This window comes from Salmo salar, chromosome 22, assembly GCF_965601325.2.
Source record: "Salmo salar chromosome 22, fSalSal1, whole genome shotgun sequence".
In the NCBI taxonomy this organism is placed as follows: domain Eukaryota; kingdom Metazoa; phylum Chordata; class Actinopteri; order Salmoniformes; family Salmonidae; genus Salmo; species Salmo salar.
This window is the reverse complement of record NC_138312.1, coordinates 30,291,928-30,317,665: the sequence shown is the minus strand read 5'-3', so window position 1 is coordinate 30,317,665 and position 25,738 is coordinate 30,291,928. Positions and strand designations below refer to the sequence as shown.

At 43.2% G+C, this 25,738-nt stretch overlaps 2 protein-coding genes across 4 annotated transcripts; both read left to right on the top strand.

Annotated features, from left to right (window-relative positions):
* Window positions 1–8,504: 8,504 nt before the first annotated feature.
* LOC106583068 (prefoldin subunit 5) lies at window positions 8,505–11,570 on the top strand. 2 transcript variants are annotated; one of them, XM_014166851.3, is made up of 6 exons: window positions 8,505–8,645; window positions 9,331–9,433; window positions 9,619–9,650; window positions 10,268–10,342; window positions 10,772–10,877; window positions 11,006–11,570. In XM_014166851.3, the coding sequence occupies exons 1-6, from the start codon at window positions 8,580–8,582 to the stop codon at window positions 11,083–11,085; spliced, it is 462 nt and encodes a 153-aa protein (XP_014022326.1). In that variant the 5' UTR covers window positions 8,505–8,579; the 3' UTR covers window positions 11,086–11,570. The 2 variants fall into 2 exon arrangements, with proteins under 2 accessions (XP_014022326.1, XP_014022327.1); XM_014166852.3 differs by lacking the exon at window positions 10,268–10,342.
* Window positions 11,571–16,152: 4,582 nt separating this feature from the next.
* On the top strand, window positions 16,153–25,595 carry mep50 (Methylosome protein 50). Of its 2 annotated transcripts, XM_014166834.3 has the most exons (11): window positions 16,153–16,597; window positions 17,138–17,323; window positions 17,513–17,651; window positions 22,720–22,769; window positions 22,895–22,965; window positions 23,145–23,202; window positions 23,757–23,825; window positions 23,942–24,050; window positions 24,134–24,202; window positions 24,343–24,542; window positions 25,408–25,595. In XM_014166834.3, the coding sequence occupies exons 1-10, from the start codon at window positions 16,489–16,491 to the stop codon at window positions 24,497–24,499; spliced, it is 1,017 nt and encodes a 338-aa protein (XP_014022309.1). In that variant the 5' UTR covers window positions 16,153–16,488; the 3' UTR covers window positions 24,500–24,542; window positions 25,408–25,595. The 2 variants fall into 2 exon arrangements, with proteins under 2 accessions (XP_014022309.1, NP_001133934.1); NM_001140462.1 differs by having other exon boundaries at window positions 16,343–16,597; window positions 24,343–25,595.
* The last annotated feature ends 143 nt before the right edge of the window (window positions 25,596–25,738 follow it).

Here is a 25,738-nt window from a genome sequence, read left to right as displayed (position 1 = left end):
CAGATGTTGCAAAGTGCTTATTGTCCTGCTGAAAGGTGACTTCATATCCCAGTGTCTGGTGGAAAGCAGACTGAACAAGGTTTTGCTCTAGGATTTTGCCTGTGATTAACTCCATTGCGCTTGATTTTTATCCTGAAAATCTCCCCAGTCCTTAACAATTACAAGCATACTCATAACATGTTGCAGCCACCACTATGCTTGAAAATATGGAGAGTGGTACTCAGTTTCGTGTTGTATTGTACAGTATTTGCCCCAAACACAACTTTTTGTATTCAGGACACAATGTTAATTGCTTTGCCAGTTTTCTTTGCAGTGTTACTTTGGTGGAACTTTGCAAACAAGATGCATGCTTTGTAATAATTTTTCTGTCCTTCTTTTCACTCTGTCAATTAGGTTAGTATTGTGGGGTAACTACAATGTTGTTGATCCATTCTACGTTTTCTCCAATCAACAAGGCAGGTCCTACAGACCCTAGTTTTGTCACACCTTGACTACTGTGGTCAGGTGACACAAAAAAAGGACTAAGGAAAATTGCAATTGGCTCAGAACAGGGCAGCACGGCTGGCCCTTGGATGTACACAGAGAGCTAATATTAATAATATGCATGTCAATCTCTCCTGGCTAAAAGTGGAGGTGAGATTGACTTCATCACTACTTGTATTTATGAGAGGTATTGACATGTTGAATGCACCGAGCTGTCTGTCTAAACTACTGGCACACAGCTCGGACACCCATGCGTACCCCACAAGAAATGTCACAAGAGGTCTCTTCACAGTCCCCAAGTCCAGAACAGACTATGGGAGGCACATAGTACTACATAGAGCCATGACTACATGGAACTCTATTCCACATCAAGTAACTGATGCAAGCAGTAAAATTTCATTTAAAAAAGAAAAACAAAACACCTTATGGAACAGCGGGGACTGTGAAGCAACACAAACATAGACACATGCATACACACACACACACACACACACGATAACATACACACTATACACACATACACATGGATTCAATACTGTAGCTATGTGGTAGTGGTGGAGTAGGGGCCTTACAATGCATCTGTGAATGTTTTGTAATGTTTTTAAAATTGTATAAACTGCCTTAATTTTGCTGGACCCCAGGAAGAGTAGCTGAGATAATGGGGATCCATAATAAATACAAATACCCACAAATCCCTGAGACTGCTGGAGGAGGAGCCAGAGACTCCTTCTCCAGGCAGTTTCTGCCATTCTCTGTAACATTACCAATCCTGTTCTGTTTCTCCTATAGACTTTACTAATGGGTAGCAGAAGGTGGAGTTGAAGCTCAAATCAAGGAAAGGCTGTACGGCACCGAAGCCAAAGTCTCCCCTCCCCAATGGTGAGGAGGACTGTCAGGCCTTCCTGAGCACCCGCTGGTTCCCCAAGGAGCCCATCGAGAGGGACCGTTCCAGCTCCCCACCCCTCAAAGCCCGGCCCCAGTATTGGCTCTCTCCTCCCTGGGCCATGGGAAGACTGCCACTGTCCCTGCTGCTCCGAGCCCAGCCTGACTGCCCGCTGGGCCACCACACAGGCTCCAGCTAAGCCCCACTGACGACTGAGCCAGCCATCAGTTCGAAATGGCCGCCCTGGCCCACTGCAAGAGCATTATTGCCAAGATGGCCGCCAAACTGGCTAGCTCTTCCCCCTCAAGACCCTCCCGCCCAAACCCTGTAGCTACAGGACCTGGTGGCACTGGTGCTCCTGCGCATGGCCCTGTCAGGTCTGGAGCTAAGGCTAGGGAAGGCTGCAGGTCCCTGGAACGTCCTGGAGGCTGGTTTGGAGTTCGTGGCCTCCAAGTCCTCTCCGGATCTGTGGTCCCTGAGGGCCAGGTTTCTGGGGGCTAAAGCTCTGGCCTCCTGTCTGGCCTCTTCTACGTCCTCTGCCTCCCAGTCTGCCCCAGCCAGGAGAGGCAGACCCAGAAGACAGCAGCCTGGACAGGGACAGGACACAGTGAAGAGCCAGAGCAGATGAGGACCATTCAAGAGGAGGTGGATGGGCTTAATATGGACTCCTGTATCGAAGAGTTGATGGCGTCAGACACAGAGACTGACGTGAATGGTGCAGCCAGGAAGATTAATATTTATTTTTGTGTCTACTCGATAGACTGTATAAATATCTGCCTGCACATGCAGTGGGCACCCAGGTCAGGCTTGAAGGAATGGGGTGTTGTATTATCATAATTTAATATCACATTTTAACCGACTGTATTTTGCCTATTCTCTTTCTACAGGTATGGTGTTGGACGGCCCAGACATATACTTTGAGGTCCTGAGGAGGGACCTGTGTGGTAATGGAGAGTGAGACTGTCTGTCTAAGCTGAGGAGTGGGGGGCACACAGGGAGGGTCCTGCGAGCCCAGGCCCACCTCTCTCGCTCTAACACTGGACCAGGTAAGGCTGACGGCAGCACCCTGCTACAGCGCTAATGAACATGGTTTTAGGGTTAATAGGAGTCCTCAGTTTGAACCAAACTCTTTTCCCCTCCTCCCCTTTTCTCTGTTCTCTCCATACAGATGGTCTCCCTGTGGAGGCAGTGTAGTCTCTGCTTCACTCCACCTGGTTGGCTCTGCAGCATTTCCCCCCACCCAACCTCTACCCCCGCCTCTGTGGCCTACTGGCCCCTTTCACTGGGGCAAAGGGATCCCGTCCCCATTGCAATCCTCCATGCCTAATCCCTGGGCATAACCACCCGCCATCACATGACACGATACCTGGCCAATCGCCTCATGTAAGTGGGTGCTGAGTGGATGCTGAGAGAATTTCTCCCCACGCTGCTGACGGTCATTTTTTTGTCCACTCATCACTGGTGGAAAAAGTACCCAATTTTCATACTTGAGTAAAAGTAAAGATACCTTAAATAGTAAAAGTCACCTAGTAAAATCCTACTTGAGTAAAAGTAAAAAAACTTATTTGGTTTTAAATATACTTAAGTATCAAAAGTAAATGTAATTGCTACAATATACTTAAGTATCAAAAGTAAAAGTATAAATCATTTCAAATTCCTTATATTAAGCAAACCAGTCGGCAGGATTTTCTTGTTTTTTTTCATTTACGGATAGCAATGGGCACACTCTGACACGCAGACATAATTTACAAACAAAGCATTTGTGTTTAGTAAGTCTGCCAGATCAGATTCAGTAGGGATGACCAGGAGTTTTCTCTTTAAGTGTGTGAATTAGACAATTTTCAGGTCCTGCTAAGCATTCAAAATGTAATGAGTACTTTTCAGTGTCAGGGAAAAAGTATGGAGTAGAAAGTACATTCTTTTCTTTAGGAATGTAGTGGAGTAAAAGTAAAAGTAGTCAAAATATAAATAGTAAAGTAAAGGACAGATACCCCAAAAAACGACTTAAGTAATACTTTAAAGTATATTTACTTAAGTACTTTACACCACTGTCACTCATACAGGAGTAATAAAGTCCTAGTGTACTACTTTTGTGAGAGAAAAAAATATATATATTCTATTCTCAGGGGGTGCTGCAGCACCCTCAGCACCCCTACTTCCTGTGGTTATGTGGGCGACACCATCCTGCTGTTCCGGCTGGAAAGGGGCTCAGCTCCCATCATTCCTTCGACATCCCTATGGCCCAACGAGAGGTAGGGGAAGGCTCCCCAGAGGTACACGCCAGAGGTGGGACCAAGTCACTATTATTTGAGTCACAAACAAGTCTCAAGTCACAAGGTCAGAGTCTGAAGTCGAACAGATCAAGTCTCGAGTCACAAGGTCAGAGTCTGAAGTCGAACAGATCAAGTCTTGAGTCACAAGGTCAGAGTCTGAAGTCGAACAGATCAAGTCTCGAGCCACAAGGTCAGAGTCAAGTCGAACAGATCAGGTCTCGAGTCAAGTCCAAGTTATGCATTCTAAGAGCAAGTCGAGTCACAAGTTTTTTCAAGTCAAGTCTCAAGTTGAGTAAAAAACATCTATACATGCAATGGCTTGTTCAACTACAAATTGACACCGTGGGACTATAAGGTTCTGACATTTATGTAAAATTCATTAGTCACATTTAATAGATTTTAGACAAAAATTATTGTAAAAGAATCTGCATAAACCCACTTGACTTGAGCCTACATGTCGCCTGCATTAACTTTACAAAAAATATTGTGATCAAAGGTCATGAAGTTTTGGCTACAGTCGACTGCAGTTGTTCTTCACCAACTTTATCCTGCAGCCATCGCCTGCTTGTCGGAGTCTCTATTGTCAACCAATCATTAGGGTGTTTTTGTTTGAAACAGGAACCAACTTTGACGCAATTCATGTATACAGTTGATATGTACGAATTAATGTGATATTTGAGGCTTTCTCTCCCACCATTTGATTGTACAATGTATACACGTATATTTACAGTTTGTGAGTGTGTGATATGGGGGTTGGAGACATGTTTATTTCAACATTATAAAGAACAACTTTTATAAACAATGGCAACACTGCCATGTTGCACTGAGCATTGCTGTTGGAAAACCACATCAGTGTCTGAGTTTTGGCTGTCACAGATATACCACCCCCGACTTCACCCCTCGGCTTTCATCTAGTCAGTTGCTTTTGCCTTACCACTCAAACAAGCCCCTTCTCACTGCGCTAGCTCACTCAACCTGTGTTGATTGACAGTTTGCTGGTCCAATCAGAGGGAAGAGTGTATGTTTTACTTGCAAAACATTTTCCCAACTTCTGTTTGTAGCGTCCGAACCGTTTGAGCTACAAACTAATATGACCCCACTATGGAAAGGGGAGACTCTCACAAACACGATGGTGTTCTCCGTCTGGCTCTACAACCCCCACAACTATTATGGGGCTTGTCTGAAGGTACCGGTTTTAAAAAAATATGGACAGGTGGAGGTAGTTTTGTGCCAACAAAAAAAGGGGTTCAATGGGTCCAAAAAACATAAATATTTCCAGAGCTTTCTTATATCTCCTAGATATAGGACAGACATTTCAAAACCTTATTCTTTATGGGGACTGTTTTTCCATTTATGAATGTGTTATTCAATGCGTTTCTTTGGGCTATAGTATTAAAGGCCAAATTCAATATTTTATCAAATATTTGTTTATGTACCTACAGGGGTCCTAGAATTCTAAATCAAATAGCTAAATCATCCATGGTATGATCATCTTAAAACAATTCCATATGTTAGCTTAGTAGAGCCCACCCCCCAAAGGCTTAGACTTTGAGATGAATTATCTCTCTTCTCTGTCTCTCTCTCTAAACCTTTAATAGTTTTCTCAACCTTGGTTGCTACTTGTGAGTGACCTCTGTCTTTCCTTTGTATCACCAGCACCCTATCAGCTGGCTGGTGCAGGAGATGGCTAGTGTTCTGAAGGAGCAGAAGGCTGTGAGCTGTGTGTCAGAGAAGGCCAAGTGGTGGGACAGGAGAAGGGCCCTGAACACACAGATGGAGGTAAGACTCACTCAGACTGGTGGGAAGGGAAGTACATCTGGGGTTGGTTGAAAAGGGATAAAGTAAAATGAGAGGGGTTCTGTTGCTGAATGAAGCATATTAATTCAAAAACGTATGTTGAAGGAATGCTTATACTCTCGGTAAGATTGGTGGGTAGGTAAGAGGTGGGTAAGAGAAATAATGTACAGTAGACGCAAAAAGGTGTGGTATTGATTACTACATATCTCTTTGTGGATTACGGTGATGATGAGATCATTTTGGTATGTCCCTAAATATCCTTTTAAACTCTCTCTATCTCTCTCCTCAGAGGCTGCTGGAGGAGATGGAGGGGTTACTGGGCTGCTGGAGGAGATGGAGGGGTTACTGGGCTGCTGGCGGTGGCTCCTCCTACCCCTGACCGGTGTCCCTGAGCTGTCTGTCCAGGTCAAACGCCTTCAGAAGACTCTCACTGCCTGGGGGGCACTGACCTCAGAGGAGATGCTCAAGGTGCTTCTACATGCCTTATAGTGTACTGTATATCATAGATATCACATTTATCTCTAAAACCCTTTTTACATCCACGGTTGTTACAAAGTGCTTTCACAGTAAGCAAGCCAAGACAAGCAAAAACAGAGGCACATTGGCTAGGAAAAACTTAAATAACTGTTATTTAATCCTGTGTGTTCCAGGCTGTGCTGTCTGCCTCTCCTCTGCTCTCCCAGTCCCAGCTGCAGTGGTTTGCCCAGGGAGTGTGTGGAGCAGGGGAAGGAGTGTTTGGACCTTCTGCAGACAACTGCGGTTGTACTGGCAGAGAGGCCCGAGTCCACAAGGACACGTGGTACTCATCTTGGACAGGATGGGAGTCTCTCACACTTGCACCCTACACTCAAATCGACTCTAATGTGCAAGATCAACGTACAAAGCGGAATGATGCACTTTCTTTGTGTAGAGGAGAGTTGAGGAAAGTCTACCGTGGCATGAACACATTGCCTATGAGTGTGACTGCTGTGATAACGCCCAGTGAAATATTTGTCTTGTCCTATCTTGCAGTACCTCCAGAAGCTGCTATGGGAGAGCATCTCCTGCCTCAGGCCTCGCTCTGTCACCCACATGCCCTCTCTACACTCACTGCTTGGCCACTGTGCTCTAAGAGAGGTCAAACCGCACACACACATTTGCCAATTAAAACGTTAATACAGAAAACGCTATTTTATTTCACAAAGATGAGTTGTTGAATACTTACGCATGCACGTCTCTCTCTTTCTCTTCTGGCCCTCAGTCTGACCGGGAATCTCCTGAATGGAGGTGTGGAGCCCAAGCAGGTGTTCTACGTGCTCAACCTTGATGACAACTTGTAGTTCACCAGGTGAGTACAGTCCCAACAGCACTGTTTCAGGGGGCTTTATTTGTCTGCCTTATCTGTGTCCTTTAGAATTTGATGAATCCCTCTCCTGCTCAGCATCCCTCTCTCTCTCTCTCTCTCTCTCTCTCTATCTCTCTCTCTCTCTCTTTGTGTGTGGGGTGGCTCCTGACCCAGATCTACTGCAGGAGGCTGTGACTGCCAAAGACCTCTACATGTTAGGGAGAAGTGTATGACAGCAGTGATGTCAATAGTTTGCCTTACTACACACACACTGTCAAATGTTGTTTAACATGAAGCTTGACATTCTCTCATGACTTGTATCATGCTAGATGTTAGATGCTTTGAATTGGTGTCAGAATTCAACCGTTCTTACTTAAAGCTGGAATCCTTAATGGTGAAACTGCTATAAAACAACAACAAAGAAGTTACTGCAAACACTGTTTTTTTCCCCCTCGGACATCATTGCACACACGATAGATGAGCAGAATATGTAGTGATTAAGGCAGCCCCCTGCACCTCTCTGATTCAGAGGGGTTGGGTTAAATGCGGAAGACACATTTCAGTTGAATACATTCAGTTGGACAACTGACTAGGTTTTCCCTTTTTCTTACTTTTTTCTTTTACTTCCAGGTTCTGTCTTATAATCTTTTTAATGGGCTTGACGATTATGTATTCAAATTTGTGAAAATGCGGTCATTTAAGATACTGTATATCAAATTATATTTGTATTTTGGATGAATTTACTTCTGCCAGAGGCCTTTTACGGTTCCTGGACTGGCAGAGGATCCTGAAAGAGATGAGAGATGTTTCTATGCTCTTTGGCTGGCAGTATCATCCTCAACTACCTCATGGCTGGCTGGGAAGACTGACACACACAGACCTATAAAGATCAAGAGAAAAAACAGGCTTTCATCATTTTTTTCAGAAATCATTGCAAAGGAGGGCATTTCCTGTATTCTGTTTTACTGCCATACACTGACCCCAAACAATCCTAGATTAACTTGCCTGTCTGTGTGTGATTTTGCCTGTCTGTGTGTGATTTTGACATGTAGCCCATTGGTTCTGGGGAGCCTGTGGGATGTGATTGACCGAGACATTTACAGCTTCACCAAGGCCCTGCTGGAGTCCTGGCTGTCTGCAGGTCCCGGGGCTCCACTCCTAGACCACATGGGGCGGCAAGTAGCCTAGTGGTTAGAGCATTGGACCAGTAACCGAAAGATTGCTAGATTGAATCCCCGACCTGACAAGGTAAAAATCTGTTGTTCTGCCCCGAACAAGGCAGTTAACCCCCTGTTCCTAGGCCATCATTGTAAATAATAATTTGTTCTTCACTGACTTGCCTAGTTAAATGAAAACATGGCCCTGTCCCACCAGGCCTCAAGCACCCGTGGTCTACGGACTCCCCTCCCCCCTGCGATAGGATGAAAGGCCATCCCCAAACACACAAACTTTAATGAATTTAGTAACGCCACTGATCCCCAAAACATGAATTGGAGGATGTGATTTTAGACTTGCTTGTGTGTATTATCTGCTAAGGCTGCCTTCTTAAATGTAAACAATGTTGTATCCTTTGATTTTCATTTTTTAAATGCTAGTGAAATGTGTACATAAATGTATTAATAAATGCTTGACAATAAAAATGCAGTATATTTGCCAAATAATCCTTGCACTTTGGTGTAGAAAGGAATTGGGGGCAGTATATCCCTCAGTAGGGGGCAGTATATCACTACTTCTGCACCTTCGCAGTGAAAAGGGCGTTTTCTCAAACTGGAAATACGTTAGTCAGAAGTGTCAATCTGATTTGTCTCACATTTTCAACATGGCGGTAAATCTGACAGAGCTTTCTCTTCCTCAGTTGGAGGGACTAAAGACTCAATTTGAGCAGGTAACAGAGGGATCTTGAATCTCGGTTGGAAGTCATTCTGGGGCCATTATTTTCTACTGTTTGCTTGTGCCAGCCCAGCTGATTAGCCAGTCATGCCATCTGAGTAACTAACGTTAGCAGAAGATTCAGATCCTACCACTACGTTTGTTTACACCGAGATGTATTGGGTTTGCAACGCAATTATGGTTACGAGGCAGTGTCTACACTTGACAGTTCATGCAGCTTTTGTATTCTGATAATGGAGTTCTAATCATGGAATTCTGAACAGGGCATGCGTCTACAGTACACCTACATTTTAAATGTCTACTCTGTCCGGATTCCCTGTTTCACGCGCAATGCATTCTGCAACCTGGAACAGGCTAAATCTAATAAAACAACAACTTGATGGCAGTAGCCAACTACTGTAGTTAACAAACCAACTAACCTCTAAATTGCTAGTTCACGTGACCATCCGTTTGTACTGTAAAATAAATTGAACGCTCACAAATAACTAATGACCCTGTGTTTATGAACTTGGATATCGACTTTGACACTTAAGCATGATTTTGCGGCTCATTCGATGCCAATGCAATATATTTGGGCCAGGTAAACTTAGTTCTTTACCTCATGAATGAAAATACTGCAGCTAATGTGTCTGGTATCCGTCTAAGTTGCATCACTTGAGTCTTACTTTAATTTTTTGCAGGAGGCAGAGTTGTTGACCTCCTCTATATGTCAGCTCAAAGTTGTCCAGATTAAATATGTAGAAGCTAAGGACAGTTTGAGTGTCCTCAGCAAAAACAATGCAGGTGAGTTGCTCGAACTACACTGTTAATGCATCCTATGTTTTGTTCAGTTTTTGTTTTGTATGGAAGTTTTTACAGATACTAAAATACATTTATTGAAATGATCTTTTATGAAGATCTCACCCCACATTGGTGTTTGTAAGTATTACACTTCAATTGATAATTTACATTTGACCTTTTTCTTTTAGGAGAAGTATTGCTGGTGCCCCTCACAAGCTCTGTATCCTTATGTTACTGATTGGAGATGCCTATATATGTTGGGGGTTTATTTTGTACTTTTGCCTACTGAAAGCCTCCTAGTCTTCAAACATACAAGCAAACTCATTTTTCTCACATTCAACACACTTGATTACTCTACTTTGAGATTGATTGAAGGTGCATTGTTAAATACAGTATTTAAAACATGAAAATGACTCCACAGCACCTTCTCTGCCATTTTATATTGTAGCAACCTTAACCCAATACCTAACGACCTCATCAAAAGGTTCAGACCTTTTGGTGTAACAGTTGAGGTGTCCCGGTCAGGGCTACCCCCGAATTCGCTACATTGGTATCAGAAGTGGGATGGTGCCTGTGAGGCAATCGGAGAAGCGTGTACAAGTGAAGGACTTAGTATAGAGAATAGTGAGGACATATTCTCTCGTAAGAAAGGGGGTAATGTAGCGACCTTAACCCAACAATTATAATACCTCGTCAAGAGGTTCGGACCTCTTCGCGTAACGGTTAAGGTGTTTGCTTGACAGTCACTGGACCGGAGTTCACTACAATATCTTCAGTATGCATTTCTTAATAGTGTTGGAAGTTTTCTGTTGTCCTTTTAACATCACTTGCTATTAGATGTACATCCCTGGAACACTTAATGACGTGGAACATGTCTTAGTGGATGTGGGGACAGGATACTACATTGAAAAGGTGGGCAGAAAAGTAATTGATAACAAATTGCTAATACCCTTCATTGTACAGTTGACGCATAAGTTCACTTTGGGTAAGTAATCTGTTTTCCAGTCCCAATTAGGTTTTTTTATTTTAACCTTGCCCAGCCGGAGCAATAATATCTTCTAATTTCGTGTACACTGACATGACCCAATCTTTTGCATTCATCAGGGTCGTGTTCATGAAGGCACGCTGTAGCAATGGAAAAAGGAAAACAAGACACATTCTGAAAAATCGTTCCACTTGTTTTTTTTACTTTTTGTTTTGTTCAGGGAACCCAGGAGTCATTTGACTATATTTTGTTAAACTCTGCTGTTCCATATACATTTATTTGCTTGTTAGTACAATTGTTTGGAAATCTGTCTGCATAATATGAGTTTGTAAGCCTCATTTGAAATATCTCTGCAGAATGTTGATGGCACAAAAGAGTTTTTCAAGCGCAAAATAGAGTTCCTCACCAAGCAGATAGAGAAGGTTCAACCGGCTCTGCAGGAGAAACATGGCATGAAACAAGGTAACACACACAAATACAAATGTTTGTCATATTTGTAATACAAGTATTTCACTTAAACGCAATAGAACTTCACTTGTAGTTTATTTTGCTCATCCCTTCCTATCTGTGTTTTTTGTTCTGTCTTCTAGCTGTAATTGAGGTGATGAATATTAAGATCCAACAGCTTCAGAGTCAACAGGCTTCACAGTTGGGGACCACTGAAGCCTAACCCGGTGAAGATGAACCAGTCTGCTTGGGTTCTTCATGATGGGGATTTAGAGTTACTGAAAACAAATTCTGCATGAACTGTTAATTGGTTGATCTAAGGTAAAAGTGAACGAAAGACAAGAATGTACTACAAATGTGTGCCAACAGTACAATGGTGAAGGGCAGCCAAGTTAGTGTTTTAACAAACACTCCTTGAAAATTCGAGTCTTACCTGGATTCAGTGTATGTTCAGGAGCCAAATTGCTATAGCAATGTTGAATTTGACTAAAATAAGCTTATCTTGTCACCCTCAGATTATCATTTGTGATGACATGAAATCTGCAACAGATGTTTTGAATGGAGAACATGTTAGTGCCCTCATATTACACTGTTTGTCTTTCAGATTTTGCTCAATGACTGTTTTACTGAAACATGAAACATTGTATATTTTCCATTTTGTTCAAATCCACAGATCAAAAATAAAATTAAAACTACCATAAAACAGTCCCAACGTACAGGCTAAAACAGTCTATGGCTAAAACTGCCTGTTGTCACTAGTTACCACAGCCACAAAGTCATAATTATGGCTAAACCTGCCTATTTCTATTATTTCTTTAAATCTGATTTTAAAAGGTCCAATGCAGCTGTTTTTATCTTGATATCAAATAATTTCGGGGGGAAAATTAAGTACCACCTTACTGTGATTGTTTTTCAATTAAATGGTCAAGCAGAAACAAAAAGACCTTAGCAAAGAGCAATTTCGCAAGCAAGAAATTAGCTAAGACTGTCAGGGTGTGGTCTTTGTGGGGAGAAGAAAACTAGCTGTTATTGGCAGAGATGTTTGGAACTCTTTCTTATTGGTCTAAAATAATTTACCGCCTGGTGCCAAAACGCCATCCCACCACAACCGGCTGAAATTTCAGGCGGCCTTTTCAAACAGCTCTTACATTAAAAGGGCATTATATTGTGAAAAAGATATTACAATTTCCAACCTCCATAGTGTGGAAGTGTGTGTGTGTGTGTATATATATATATATATATATATATATATATATATATATATTACAGTGAAATCATGTTTGACTGCACTGGGCCTTAAACCTAACTATCACTACACTGCTAACCTTATGCCTAACCTTTTAAAATTAAGACCAAATAGCTATTTTGACTTTGTGGCTGTGACAACAAAAACCTCCAGCTGTGTGGAGCCAGGAAGTGGAAGTATGCAGTCCACTTTCGGGTTTCTGTTTCAAAAGTGCAGTATACGTAAACCTTGGCAACAGTCCAAACTCAAAAGTAGACAGCCCCAAACCCTCAGCTCTTGAATTACGTTTTACATTGTCGCATCCGAGTGTACCTTAAATGTCCCTTGCCCAAGCGAGGGAGAGTGATGATCAGAGATGCAACGTCCTTGGTGGAAATCTTGAAATTGAGCTTAAAAACAACCAACCTAAAGCTATTAAGTACCTAGCAAGCTAACGTAACTAGCTAGCACTCCTGTCAGGTAGCTAGCTAGCTACAGTTACAGTTATAACTGGCTAGTTTGGACATTTATACCAATACATTTCAGAATTCCCAAAAATATGTGCATGAAGCTAGCTATGTTTGATAGGCTCCTCGCTACAAGACTAAGCCAATTTGCCAACGCAAATCAATTTCATCTATCTATACATAAACACACACAGTACCAGTCAAAAGTTTGGACACACCTACTCATTCCAGGGTTTTTCTTTATTTTACTATTTTCTACATTGTAGAATAATAGTGAAGACATCAAAACTATGACAACACATATGGAATCATGTAGTAACTAAAGTGTTAATTCAAAATATATTTCAGATTCTTCAAATAGCCACGATTTGCCTTGATGACAGCTTTGCACACTCTTGACATTCTCTCAACCAGCTTCATGAGGTAGTCACCTGGAATGCATTTCAATTAACAGGTGTGCCTTAAGTTAATTGGTGGAATGTCTTTCCTTAATGCGTCTGAGCCAATCAATGGCGTTGTGACAAGGTAGGGGTGGTATACAGAAGATGGTCTTTTACCAAATAGGGCTAAATCCATATTATAGCAAGAACAGCTCAAATAAGCAAAGAGAAATGACAGTCCATCATCATGAAGGTCAGCCAATCCAGAAAATTCTCAAGAACTTTGAAAGTTTCTTCAAGCGGTATGATGAAACTGGCTCTCATGAGGACCGCCACAGGAAAGGAAGACCCAGAGTTACCTCTGCTGCAGAGGATAAGTTCATTAGTAACCAGCCTCGGAAATTGTCAATTAACTGCACCTCAGATTGCAGCCCAAATAAATGCTTCACAGAGTTCAAGGAACAGACACATCTCAACATCAACTGTTCAGAGGAGACTGTGTGAATCAGGCCTTCATGGTCGAATTGCTGCAAAGAAATCACATCTAAAGGTCACCAATAATAAGAAGACTTGCTTGGGCCAAGAAACACAAGCAATGGACATTAGACCCCGGTGGAAATCTGTCCTTTGGTCTAATGAGTCCAAATGTTCGATTTTTGGTTCCAACCGCCGTGTCTTTGTGAGACGCAGAGTAGGTGAATGGATGTTCTCCGCATGTTCGGTTCCCACCGTGAAGCATGGATGTGGGGGTGCTTTGCTGGTGACACTGATATATTTAGAATTCAAGGCACACTTAACCAGCATGGCTACCACAGCATTCTGCAGTGATACGCCATCCCATCTGTTTTGCACTTAGTCCCACTATCATTTGTTTTTCAACAGGACAATGACCCAAAACACACCTCCAGGCTGTGGAAGGGCTATTTGACTAAGAAGGGGGGTGACGGAGTTCTGCCTCCCCCCGACCTCAACCCAATTGAGATGGTTTGGGATGAGTTGGACCGCAGAGTGAAGGAAAAGCAGCCAACAATTGCTCAGCATATGTGGGAACTCCTTCAAGATTGTTGGAAAAGCATTCCAGGTGACTACCTCATGAAGCTGGTTGAGAGAATGCCAAGAGTGTGCAAAGCTGTCAATCAAGGCAAAGGGTGGTTACTTTGAATCTCAAACATAAAATATACTTTGAAGTGTTGAACACTTTTTTTGGTTACTACATGATTCCATATGTGTTGTTTCATAGTTGATGTCTTCACAAGTATTCTAAAATGTAGAAAATTGTCAAAATGAATAAATAACCCTTGAATGAGTAGGTGTGTCCAAACTTTTGACTGGTACTGTATATTTTTAAGCAAGCTAGCGTCATAATTTTGACTGACATGCCGAAATGTTCATTTAAATTTGACACTTCGTGGCCACCAGAGTATGAGAAGGCTTCCCGAGTGGCGCAGCAGTCTAAGGGACTGAATCGCAGTGCTAGAGGTGTCACTGCAGACCCTGGTTCAATCCCAGGCTGTATCACAACCGGCCGTGATTGGGAGTACCATAGGGCGGCGAACAATTGGCCCAGTGTCGTCTGGGTTAGGGGAGGGTTTGGCCAGGGTAGGCTGTCATTGTAAATAAGAATTTACCTCGTTGTGTAGTTAAATAAAGGTAAAACATAAAATAGAATGACACGTGACTACAGTTTGCATTGAATTGTAGGTCATATCAACCCCACAAGTGATCAAAGTTCTTCACTCACTCCCTCAAACAAAATCGGGGGCCAAGGGGGCAACAGTCGTGAATTGGACTGGCACTTAAGATGGCAATCAAACTGCATCTGGTTGCAACAGGGATTCCCCCAAAGTGGCTAGTGTAAGGGCTGAGGAGATTCAAATAAAGTGCCTGGACTGCAGCCCTTGTACCTCAGTTGTATAAACAGAGGATGAGGAGAAGTGAGAGGGGTAACGCCACAGAATTTTCACTGGATATATAAATGTGAAGCATCCGTTTGGTGTTTCCACTCACTACCAAATATGGTGATGAGAGGAAGCCCAGTGGCTGGCAGTGTGAGAAGCGAGATGGATTTTGGCCGACATTCTGCAAATTTTCTCATCGATGAAACATTTGATCTCCATACAGTTTTCTGTATTCCAAAACTAGAATCTGTAACAGACTGCCAAAGTTTAGGAGTGCAAGGGCAAATTTAGTTGTTGCACACGTGCAGTTCAGAAGTAAGCGTTCCCCAACGGAAATATGTAAATACATTCTAGAACGTGCCAATAGGATGTCATTAGCTCATCCTAGCCTCTGCCCACCTTGCTTATTCTGCCCACTATGATTAATTTGCTCCCATTGGAAACGACAGGCTCTGCTTTATCTTGGGTTATTTATACAAATATTGTACAACTGGCAAAAAAATTCAAAACATTTTTTGGGTCAAATTAACGGCAATTTTCATTTTGGGGGATTTTAGTTAATCCTAACTATTTTCCTAACCTTAACCAAAAAAAAAGCTTGATCCATCCTAGCCATGACCGTGTAACTGCGCCCCAAATCTCTCTTCTCCAGCAGGTGGAGTTTTGTATTTTTTTCGCTCACCGAGCAAGGAGTATAGAAGTCAATGAGTTTCGAATTTGGTTAACATTAAATGGAATGGCATATTTGATCGAATAGAAGTTTCGTAATGCTTCGGTTGTTACAAGTGTACTCATGTAAAGTAGAACACGTGACATCCCGGCGGCTTTGGGGGGGAAAAGCACTTTACAGCTGAGTTGTGCCTTTTGTCCACATACCTATCTACCTTCTCATTGGCTAGAATTGTCCCTCTTGATCTTGCCTCCTTCCGACTGTCTTCCATTTTAAGACTTCTCTTCTCATTGCTAGAGCGGCCACTTCAGTATCTGGTCAATATAATGATAATATGTGGTATAAATGTAGGAGTATACAATCTCACTATGTCAGTATTAGAAAACACCCGATTCGACTACAATCACCCCATTAAAAGGTAGAAAAGGATGGGATAAGAATCCCAGCTGGAAATGAATGGGAGAAACGTATAATGCTCTGCCCAGCAGACTGTCGACCAATTGCGTTCACGTTGTCATGTTGCGTCACGCGGTTGCTAAACTACATCTTAAAAGTCAGGGTATGAGTCGAGAAACCAGCCTATTTCCTTGAAGTACGGTATGTCACGAGTTGAAAGCTATACCATACTACAGAGAACAAGTTAATTAACTCACATCTCTGAAAATAATTGTAATGTTGTACTTCATGCTCATGTTGGGTTTTTGAGCAATCGTCCTCCTTGAGGGAGTGTTCTTATCCAGAATCGCCCAGAATGCATCGCGCGGCCCATTGACGGTGATTGGGGGATGTACACGATGGAGTTCTTTGGCTGTTTGCAAGTTCATTCATTTCTGGCGTGAACGATGGAGTACTAGAACGTAAATCTAAATCAAGTATTTTCTTAATCCGTGGTTTCTCGAGTAGCTAGCTAAGTTTATTACATTTATTGTACAAATAAATATTATTTGTATTGCAAACACTAGCTTGAGTGAATCAGAGTTGCCTGGATGAAAAGTACAGTAAATGCCAATATGATAAAGCAAAACGGATGGAACATACCCCCAAATGCCCCCGCGTGTATGGAGAAGCATTTGGACTCCGTGCAGTACAGGGGAGGTAAGCGAAGTCACAGCTAGTGTGTGGTGCAGCCTTGTGTGATAGTTAGCTTCCAGACACATGGCTATTAGAAAGGGCTAGCTAACTACCAGCACAGCACGTGTTGTCGCGGAATAAAGTGTTCACTTGTGGACATGTAAATCAGCCACTCAGACAAAAGTCATAACCCATCGAACTTACATCATTAACAGCAAAAACACACAGTAAAGTCATGTATGTTCTATGGTAAAGTTTACTGTACCACACTTTATCAAGCTAATGTAGCTGGCAAGCTACTGTAGCTAACTTGTCATTTTGAAGAGAATGATAATTGATATTTCTATAGCGCTTTTCATAACAATCTCAAAGCGCTTCAATGGTACGTTACTATTTCCTCTAACGTTATCATATTGCTAGCTAGCTAACGTTGGACATAATCTAACAATTATAGCTGGCTAGCTATGCTAAATAACCTGCCACCTTAACCTATGGCACTTCAGCACAGACAGAAGACCACATATGATTGAGCTATTGACATTTTTCTATTTTTTTCCCCCATAGATGGCACCCTGTTGCTGGGGGCCTCCAGTCTGACAGGCAGGTGCTGGCAGGGCTCCATCTGGGTCTACAGTGATCCCAAGCAGTCTCCCAACGAGGGCTTCTGCAAGGCTGGTGTCCAGACAGAGGCAGGCATCACAGAGGCAAAGTGGGTTTCAGAGAGGGGTGTCCTAGTTGCATCTGACTCTGGTAAGTAGGAATGACAGTAATCATTACTAAATGCATATCATATTCTGCTCTAAATAAGGCTGGTGTACAGTGAGGGAAATATAGTTGTTAAAAGTACAATGATTACATTTTAATTCAGGCCGATATCATCTGGATTATTTGCGAGCTGTACAAAAGTGTGGATGCAATGTGGTTTGACTGTTGTTGTAGGTGCTGTTGAGCTGTGGGAGCTAGCAGAGGATGAGAGTCTGCTGGTGAATCGGTTCGCCAAACTCGAGCATGATCACATCGTTACCAGCGTGAGCCCTGCTGGGTCAAGCCACGCCATCAGCGGCAGTATGGACAACCGGTCAGTAGGGGGCAGTCTCTATTTGTGTGTCTCATTCAGAGTATGTGAGCGAGGAGCGGAGTGTGACCAATTTGACTGAAGCGTTATGCGATATTCCCAAAGGCGGGAGCGTCGGCCTTCTCGCCCACTTGTAATTTCAATCCAGTAAACTCTCACTTCACGAGCACGGGGCATTCCTGGCCAAGCATGCATTTGTAGTTTACTTGTGTGCCGCGATAGCCCCTTGCTTTAGCTACTTACATGGAGTTCACTTAATATTTTCATAAAGAAACTGATAAAACACGGGTGCAAAATCAAGGTGAGTAACAGATGAGGACCAAGCGCAAGAGGGAGTGCAGTGATAGTGTCCAACTATTAAATCAAATTTTAATGGTCAAATGTATATTTAGCAGATGTTATTGCGGGTGTAGTGAAATACTTGTTCCTATTTCCAACAGTGCAGTAATATCATAACAATACACACATCTAAAGTAAAATATATATAAATATTAGGACAAGCAATGTCGGAGTGGCATTGACTAAAATACAGTAGAATATAATGCAGTATATACATATGAAATTAGTAAAGCAGTATGTAAACATTTATTAAAGTGACCAGTGATTCCATGTCTATGTATATAAGGCAGCAGCTTATAAGGTGCAGGGTTGAGTAACTGGGTGGTAGCCGTCTAGTGATGGCTATTTAAGTCTGCTGGCCTTGCGATAGAAGCTGTTTTTCAGTCTCTCTGTCCCAGCTTTGATGCGGCTGTACTGACCTCGCCTTCTAGGTGGTAGCGGGGTGAACAGGCCGAGGCTCGGTGGTTGATGTCCTTGATGATCATTTTGGCCTTCCTATGACATCAGGTGCTGTAGGTGTCCTGGAGGGCAAGCAGTGTCCCCCCGTCCCCCCCCCACCCCCGGTGATGCATTGTGCAGACTGCACCACCCTCTGGAGAGTCATGCGGTTGCGGCAGGTGCAGTTGCCGTTCCAGGCGGTCATACAGCCCGACAGGATGCTCTCAATTGTGCATCTGTAAAAGTTTGTGGTTCTTAGTGGCCAAGACACATTTCTTCAGCCTCCTGAGGTTGAAGAGACGCTGTTGCGCCTTCACCACACTGTCTGCGTGGATGGACCATTTCAGATTGTCGATGTGTACGCTGAGGAACTTGAAGCTTTTCACCTTCTCCAATGTGGTCCTGACAGTGGATATGGGTGTGCTCTCTCTGCTGTTTCCTGAAGTCCACGATCAGCTCCTTTGTTTTGTTGACGTTGAGTGAGAGGTTATTTAACTGGCACCACTCTCCCAGGGCCCTCACCTCTTCCTGTAGGCTCTTATCATTGTAGGTAATAAGGCTTATAACTATTGTTATCTACAAACTTGATGATTGAGTTGGAGGCATGCGTGGCCACAGTCATGGGTGATTAGGGAGTACAGGAGGGGGCTGAGCACACACCCTTGTGGGGCCCCTGTGTTGAGGATCAGCGAAGTGGTGTTGTATCCTGCCTTGACCACCTGGGGGTGGCCCGTCAGGAAGTCCTTGACCCAGTTGCACAGGGTGGGGTTCAGACCCAGGGCCCCAAGCTTAATGATGAGCTTGGAGGGTACTATGCTGTTGAAGGCTTAGCTAAAGTCAATAAACAGCATTCTTACATGGGTATCCCTCTTGTCCAGATGGGATAGGGCAGTGTGATGGCGATTGCATCGTCTGGATCTGTTGGGGCGGTGTGCAAATTAAGATGTAAGGTAGAGGTGATATGATCCTTAACTAGCCTCTCAAGGCATTTCATGATGACAGAAGTGAGTGCTACGGGGCGATAGTCATTTAGGTCAGTTACCTTGCTTTCTTGGGTACAGGAACGGTGGACATCTTGAAGCAAGTGGGGACAGCAGACTGGGATAGGGAGAGATTGAAAGTGCATCCTCTGAGGATGCGGCTAGGGATGCCGCATGGGCCTGCAGCCTCGCGAGGGTTAGCATGTTTAAATGTCTTACTCACGTCGGCCATGGAGAACCAGAGTACACAGTCCTTGAGTGTGGGCCGTGTCGGTTGCAATATGTTGTCCTCAAAGCGGGCGACGGTGTTTAGCTTGTGCTGGAGCAAGTCGTCGGTGTCCGACGTAGCTGGTTTTCCCTTTGTAATCCATGATTGTCTGAGGACCCTGCCACATATGAGCCATTGAATTGCGACTCCACTCCCTCTACTGACGTTTTGCCTGTTTGATTGCCTTATGGAGGGAATAACTACACTGTTTGTATTCAACCATATTCCCAGTCACCTTGCCGTGGTTAAATGCAGTGGTTTCGTGCTTTCAGTTTTGCACAAATGCTGCTATCTATCCAGGTTTTAATAGTCAGTGGGAACAACATCCACTATACGCTGGATGTTGAGAACCCAACTGGCTGTATGGACAGGGACAGTATATTTGGCGAGATCATGGTTCCGTGAAACAGTATGTTAGTCCCTGATGTCTCTCTGGAAGGAAATCCTTGCCCTGAGCTCGTCTGCTTTAATGTCCAGAAACTCCAGAGTACAGGCCATGCTCATTCCTTCAACGATCAACGCAAATCCGACCATCACCCCTGGTGAGAGACAACTGCGACTCGTCAGTGAAGAGCACTTTTTGCCAGTCCTGTCTGGTCCAGCCACGGTGGGTTTGTGCCCATAGGCGGTGTTGTTGCCGGTGATGTCTGGTGAGGACCTGCCTTACAACAGGCCCACAAGCCCTCAATCCAACCTCTCTCAGCCTATTGTGGACAGTCTGAGCACTGATGGAGGGATTGTGCGTTCCTGGTCTAACTCGGGCAGTTGTTGTTGCCATTCTGTACCTGTCCCGCAGATGTGATGTTCGGATGTTGTTACACGTGGTCTGCCACTGCGAGGACGATCAGCTGTCCGTCCTGTAAGATGCCTAAGACAACGCTACAGGGAGACATTGCAATTTATTGCCCTGGCCACATCTACAGTCCTCATGCCTCCTTGCAGCATGCCTAAGGCACGTTCACGCAGATGAGCAGGGACCCTGGGCGTCTTTCTTTTGGTGTTTTTCAGAGTCAGTAGAAAGGCCTCCTAAGTTTTCATAACTGTGACCTTAATTTACTACCGTCTAAGCTGGTAGTGTCTTAACGACCGTTCCACAGCTGCATGTTCAATAATTTATGGTTCATTGAACAAGCATGGGAAACGGTGTTTAAACCCTTTACAATGAAGATCTGTGAAGTTATTTGGATTATCTTTGAAAGACAGGGTCCAGGGTTTCTTTTTTTGCTGAGTTTGTGTGTTACCACTGTTCAAAAGTTTGGGATCACTTAGGAATGTCCTTGTTTTTGAAAGAAAAGCTAATGTTTTTGACCATTAAAATAACAAATTGATCAGAAATAGTGTAGACATTGCTAATGTTGTAAATTACTATTGTAGCTGGAAACGGCTGATATATATATTATTTTTTTTGTGGAATATCTACATACAGTAGGCGTACAGAGGCCCATTATCAACAACCATCACTCCTGTGTTCCAGTGGCACGGTGTTAGCTAATCCAAGTTTATAATTTTAAAAGGATAATTGACCATTAAAAACCCATTTTGCAATTATGTTAGCACAGCTGAAAACTGTTGTGCTGACTAAAGAAGTAATAAAACTGGCCTTCTTTAGACTAGTTGAGTATCTGGAGCATCAGCATTTGTGGGTTCGATTACAGGCTTAAAATGGCCAGAAACAAAGAACTATCTTCTGAAACTCGTCAGTCTATTTTTGTTCTGAGAAATTAGAAATTGCCAAAAAACTGAAGATCACGTACAACGCTGTATACTACTCCCTTCACAGAACAGCGCAAACTGGCTCTAACCAGATAGAAAGAGTTGGAGGCCCCAGGGCACAACTGAGCAAGATGACAAGTACATTTAGTGTCTAGTTTGAGAAACTGATGCCTCACAAGTCCTCAACTGGCAGCTTCATTAAATAGTACCTGCAAAACATCAGTCTCAAGGTCAACAGTGAAGAGGTGACTCAGATGCTGGCCTTCTCGGCAGAAAAGAAAAGGTCACGTATGTATGCAAACAATAGGCCATAATTGATTTTGGCCCAATAGGCCTGGCATATTCCCACTTTCGAAGACCTTTTCTGTTATGATTGGGTTATTTTGCCTGAAAACCTTTTAGGGCAAACTATAGAAAAATGAAACTTGCCTGTCAAGAGTGGCCAAAAGGGTGTTTAGCATCCCCAGTGGCTCTGCAAGTGTAGAGGATATTCTCTGCTGCTGGCCGGCTCTCCAGACACCATCGGATGAGCCTGAAGCCCCAAACTGGCCAAACTCGTGTTTCTAAAAATGACTTTTTTTTTGTTGTTTAATTTGTATTTCAAGTCAGTCACAGCCTATATGTGCTGTTTATAGACTAATGATTTAATACAACAAAATGTTTCAATGCTGAGCACTTTGTCCCTACCAGCCTATTGTGTCACACTCTCAAATGCTTCACAATTTATTCCTTTGAAGGCTATAACCTTGAAATAATTAAAATATAGCCTAAATTAATTTTCGTTCCTTAGGCTCCCTGTCTGGCTCCTGACATATTTTGTATTTATTTTCTGTTTAGTATGACATGTATCCTATTTGAAATGAGCGCTTCTTACGTTCACCTTTTCATGTTTATTAAAATACTTTTCATTAATCATATGGTTTGTGTTCAATACTTCAAAACCAAATGGCAGGTCCAATAAATTGGTGTTGGTTCAATTGTGATTTTAATGAATGGATCAAATTTGGGGCAGCAGTTTGTTTTCCTGTGAGCGAGGAGTGGTTGGAAAGGTGGAGCGCCTGAGCGGTGGGCAAGCAACGCTCGAGTGATGAGCGGGATTTCACACCGTTCAACTCTGATCACATACTCTGGTCTCATGCAAATCTTGTATTTTGGATTAATGGCATGACAGAGCTAGGCCCTCGGTGTAACTGGCCTGGCTGTGAGTCTATTTTGACAGCTGCAGGTAATAGGAGTGTTGTAGCTTGGTTTGCGTTTCCTGGTGAAGATATCATTTTAATGCTCTCATAGGCCTAAGTCTTGCTCAGTTCTTTCTCTTTTCTACCTGCTGCAGAATCAAAGTCTGGGACCTCATTCAGGGGGAAGTGGTCAGCACATATAATGGTAAGGAAACTACCTCATCTCTGTATTTTGAGCTGCACTATGTCTTAACTGGTGAACATGTCAGTGGCATTTTCTCATGTTTCTATAGCTTGTCTATTTAACTGGATCGGTCACCTGTTCCACAGCTCACTCGAAGCCAGTCACTTGTGTGTCCTGCAATCCATCCGATGACTCCCTCTTCCTCTCATGTGGCCAGGTAAGAGCCAAGACTAGAGGGTTGTCTGTTTTAATCGGTTCAGTTTGGAATGTGGCTTTTCTATTGTGTGCTATGAAATATGCCGCTAGATACAGTAGGTTGTAACTTACTGAAAGGAGAACCTTGTAACTGTATGAAACGTGTTAATGTACCGTCTCTCTCCATTCCCCTTCCCTCAGGATGGTCGTCTGTTGCTTTGGGACAGGAGGAAACCCACCAAACCAGCCTCTAGATTAGGTGAATAGAACCCGTCTGAACTGCAGTCAGCTAGGCAGCAGGATTTTCACGGGCCTGATATGCATAGTCTTCTGTTGCCAATGGATTGACAGTGACATTTTATCTTGGCTTGTCAGTGGTTCATGGTTTTTAAGGTAGCCTTTGATTCTGTTGTCGAAGTGTATATCCTTGAGTAACCCAATCTTATGAATTGTGATAACTGCAAGTCGGGTCACTGCAGTAGGAACTCAGAACAACGTGTTGTTGAAAAACAGGGTTGTTTGGAAAATGGTTTAATTTTCCTAATTTATTTATTAAGCAAACTTTTCCAGTGACCCTAATAATTTAAATAATTGTGTGTTGGGACAATTCTGTGTGTTTTGTAAATATCCACTTCAAAAGTATCTAGACTTCTGCAGCACACCAATTACCCATTTGCTGTGTTCAAAGTGCACATGCAATACATGTAAATAGTGGAAATCAAAAACATGTACATGGTCAGGCGTGCCCAACCATGTTGTCCAGTGCATGTTGGTGATTTACCAGCTGACTTTGGAGATTTTATCTTGTCTCAGACGTAGAGCCCAGCTGTTGTCCTACATCAGTAGCCTGGCATCCCCACCACAGGACCACAATCGCCTACGGTAAGAACCAGTGCTACATTTCCCATGATGCATAGTGGTCCAAGCACATTGTTCTCAATGATTGATCTGCCAGGCTTTAATGATATGTTTATTGATAATGGTGTGTGTTGTTTTAGGTGATGAGCTGGGACGAGTGACTCTGAAGGACTTTCAGGGAACGGAGCCTGGCCAGACACAGAGCACCCACAGCCGCAGGGTCTCCGGCCTAGCCTTCTCATCACACAGGTAAAACACCAACTCACACATCTACACCAGTCAATGGTTTGTCAGACTAAACTAACACAATGATCTCTTACCTTCCAACACAGTGCCCCCTTGCTTGCCTCAATCAGTGATGACTGCACTGTTGCTGTGATGAACTCCGAGCTTAAGGAAACGTAAGTGTCTATGTATGGGCTGTTTACAATTGCTCCCTAGTTCATCCTTTGGCTTGTTAACTCAAGAGCTATGAAATAAAATGGTGGAAAGGTATTTGTACCCAGTCTCTTAAACGTGTGGCTCTACTGCTCCACTCTAGGTTGAGAGACAAGAGGCACCAGGACTTTGTTCGGGGTGTCTGCTGGGCACCTGGCGGTTCTGACACACTGACCACCGTGGGCTGGGACCACCAGGTCATCCACCACGTCATGGGACAGGATGGACCCGCCGCTGGATACTCCACGTCCCCACTGTAGACCCACCACCCAGCCTGGGTCAGGAGATGGAGGAGTTGTAAAAGTATGGTTTTGTGGGGGGAGAATTTGAGGGGTTGGCATGAGGGTAGAAATTGTCAACAGCAGAGCAGTATTAAGATGGTTTTCCTAGTCTAAGTACCCCTGGCCATGGTAGGTTATCTTTCCAACTGATTTGTTAAATCATGTGTGAAGGTAGTCGGCGATAAAGTAAATCGGGATGTTTTTCGTAACAACTGAGTGAATCGAGAGGCTACACATTTCTGCTGTTTTGGTCCAGCAGTGATCATGTTGTAGCAGCATGAAGAGCACATGTGCCTACATTTGAGGAGTGTAATCTTGCGTTGCATATTTTCTGTTCGTGGCAACGTCATATGCTGAGTCTGTTTTAAGGTGAATGTTAACCACTTATTGGACATCACCTTTGTTTTGCAGTTTGTAGGGAAATGAACAGAGATGGATTGGTGTCCAGTTATCATGAGGGGTACTTTTAGACTTGGGTTTGGGAATGCTGCCAAAGGCAATGGTAATCTTTAATCTAATGAACCCATCTGATCACGCTTATACTCCAGTGAGTCCAACCCCATGTAACCTTTGTTTACCCACCCTGGGGGTGCTGTATTATGTGGCATGTAAGCCAGTCTGAGAAGTGGGAGCCACTGGCTCATTGGATAGCAAGATTGTGGGTTAATTGGACTCAATTAAACCATGGCTCATCCAAGCATTCTGAAATCACACTAGACTAGAATGACCTTGTTCAAGTTGTAACCATAATCAATACCATAGGTAATTTGTTTTCTAAATTAATTAATAATTTCTGTACATTTGAAAAGTCCTTAACTTCACTACATGGCTTATTTGTACCAATGTGATTCCATGTTCTTCCCCCCTTGGCACTTTCTTTTGTTTAGATGGTCTCGTCTCTCATGTGTGCCAGAAACAGGAAGCACAGTGAACGGTTTTCATCCACACAAGGCTGCTCCTTGGATTGTATGTACAGTACATGTCTGGTGTTGCTTTTTGGAAGTCCGAGCAGTGCTACTTAACTGACTTAATCTACTTGTTTTTCCATCCTTGAATAAAGTATGTCTGAATACTGTATAGTCATGAGTTGCTTTTGGTTTCCCAAGCACTTGAATGTTACTGAACTTTTAGTCCTCTGTAGGAAATTATTCTCAAACAATTTGGTAGAAACAAATTAATTTGTATCTTTACTACATTTGAATATCACAGGTAAAATAA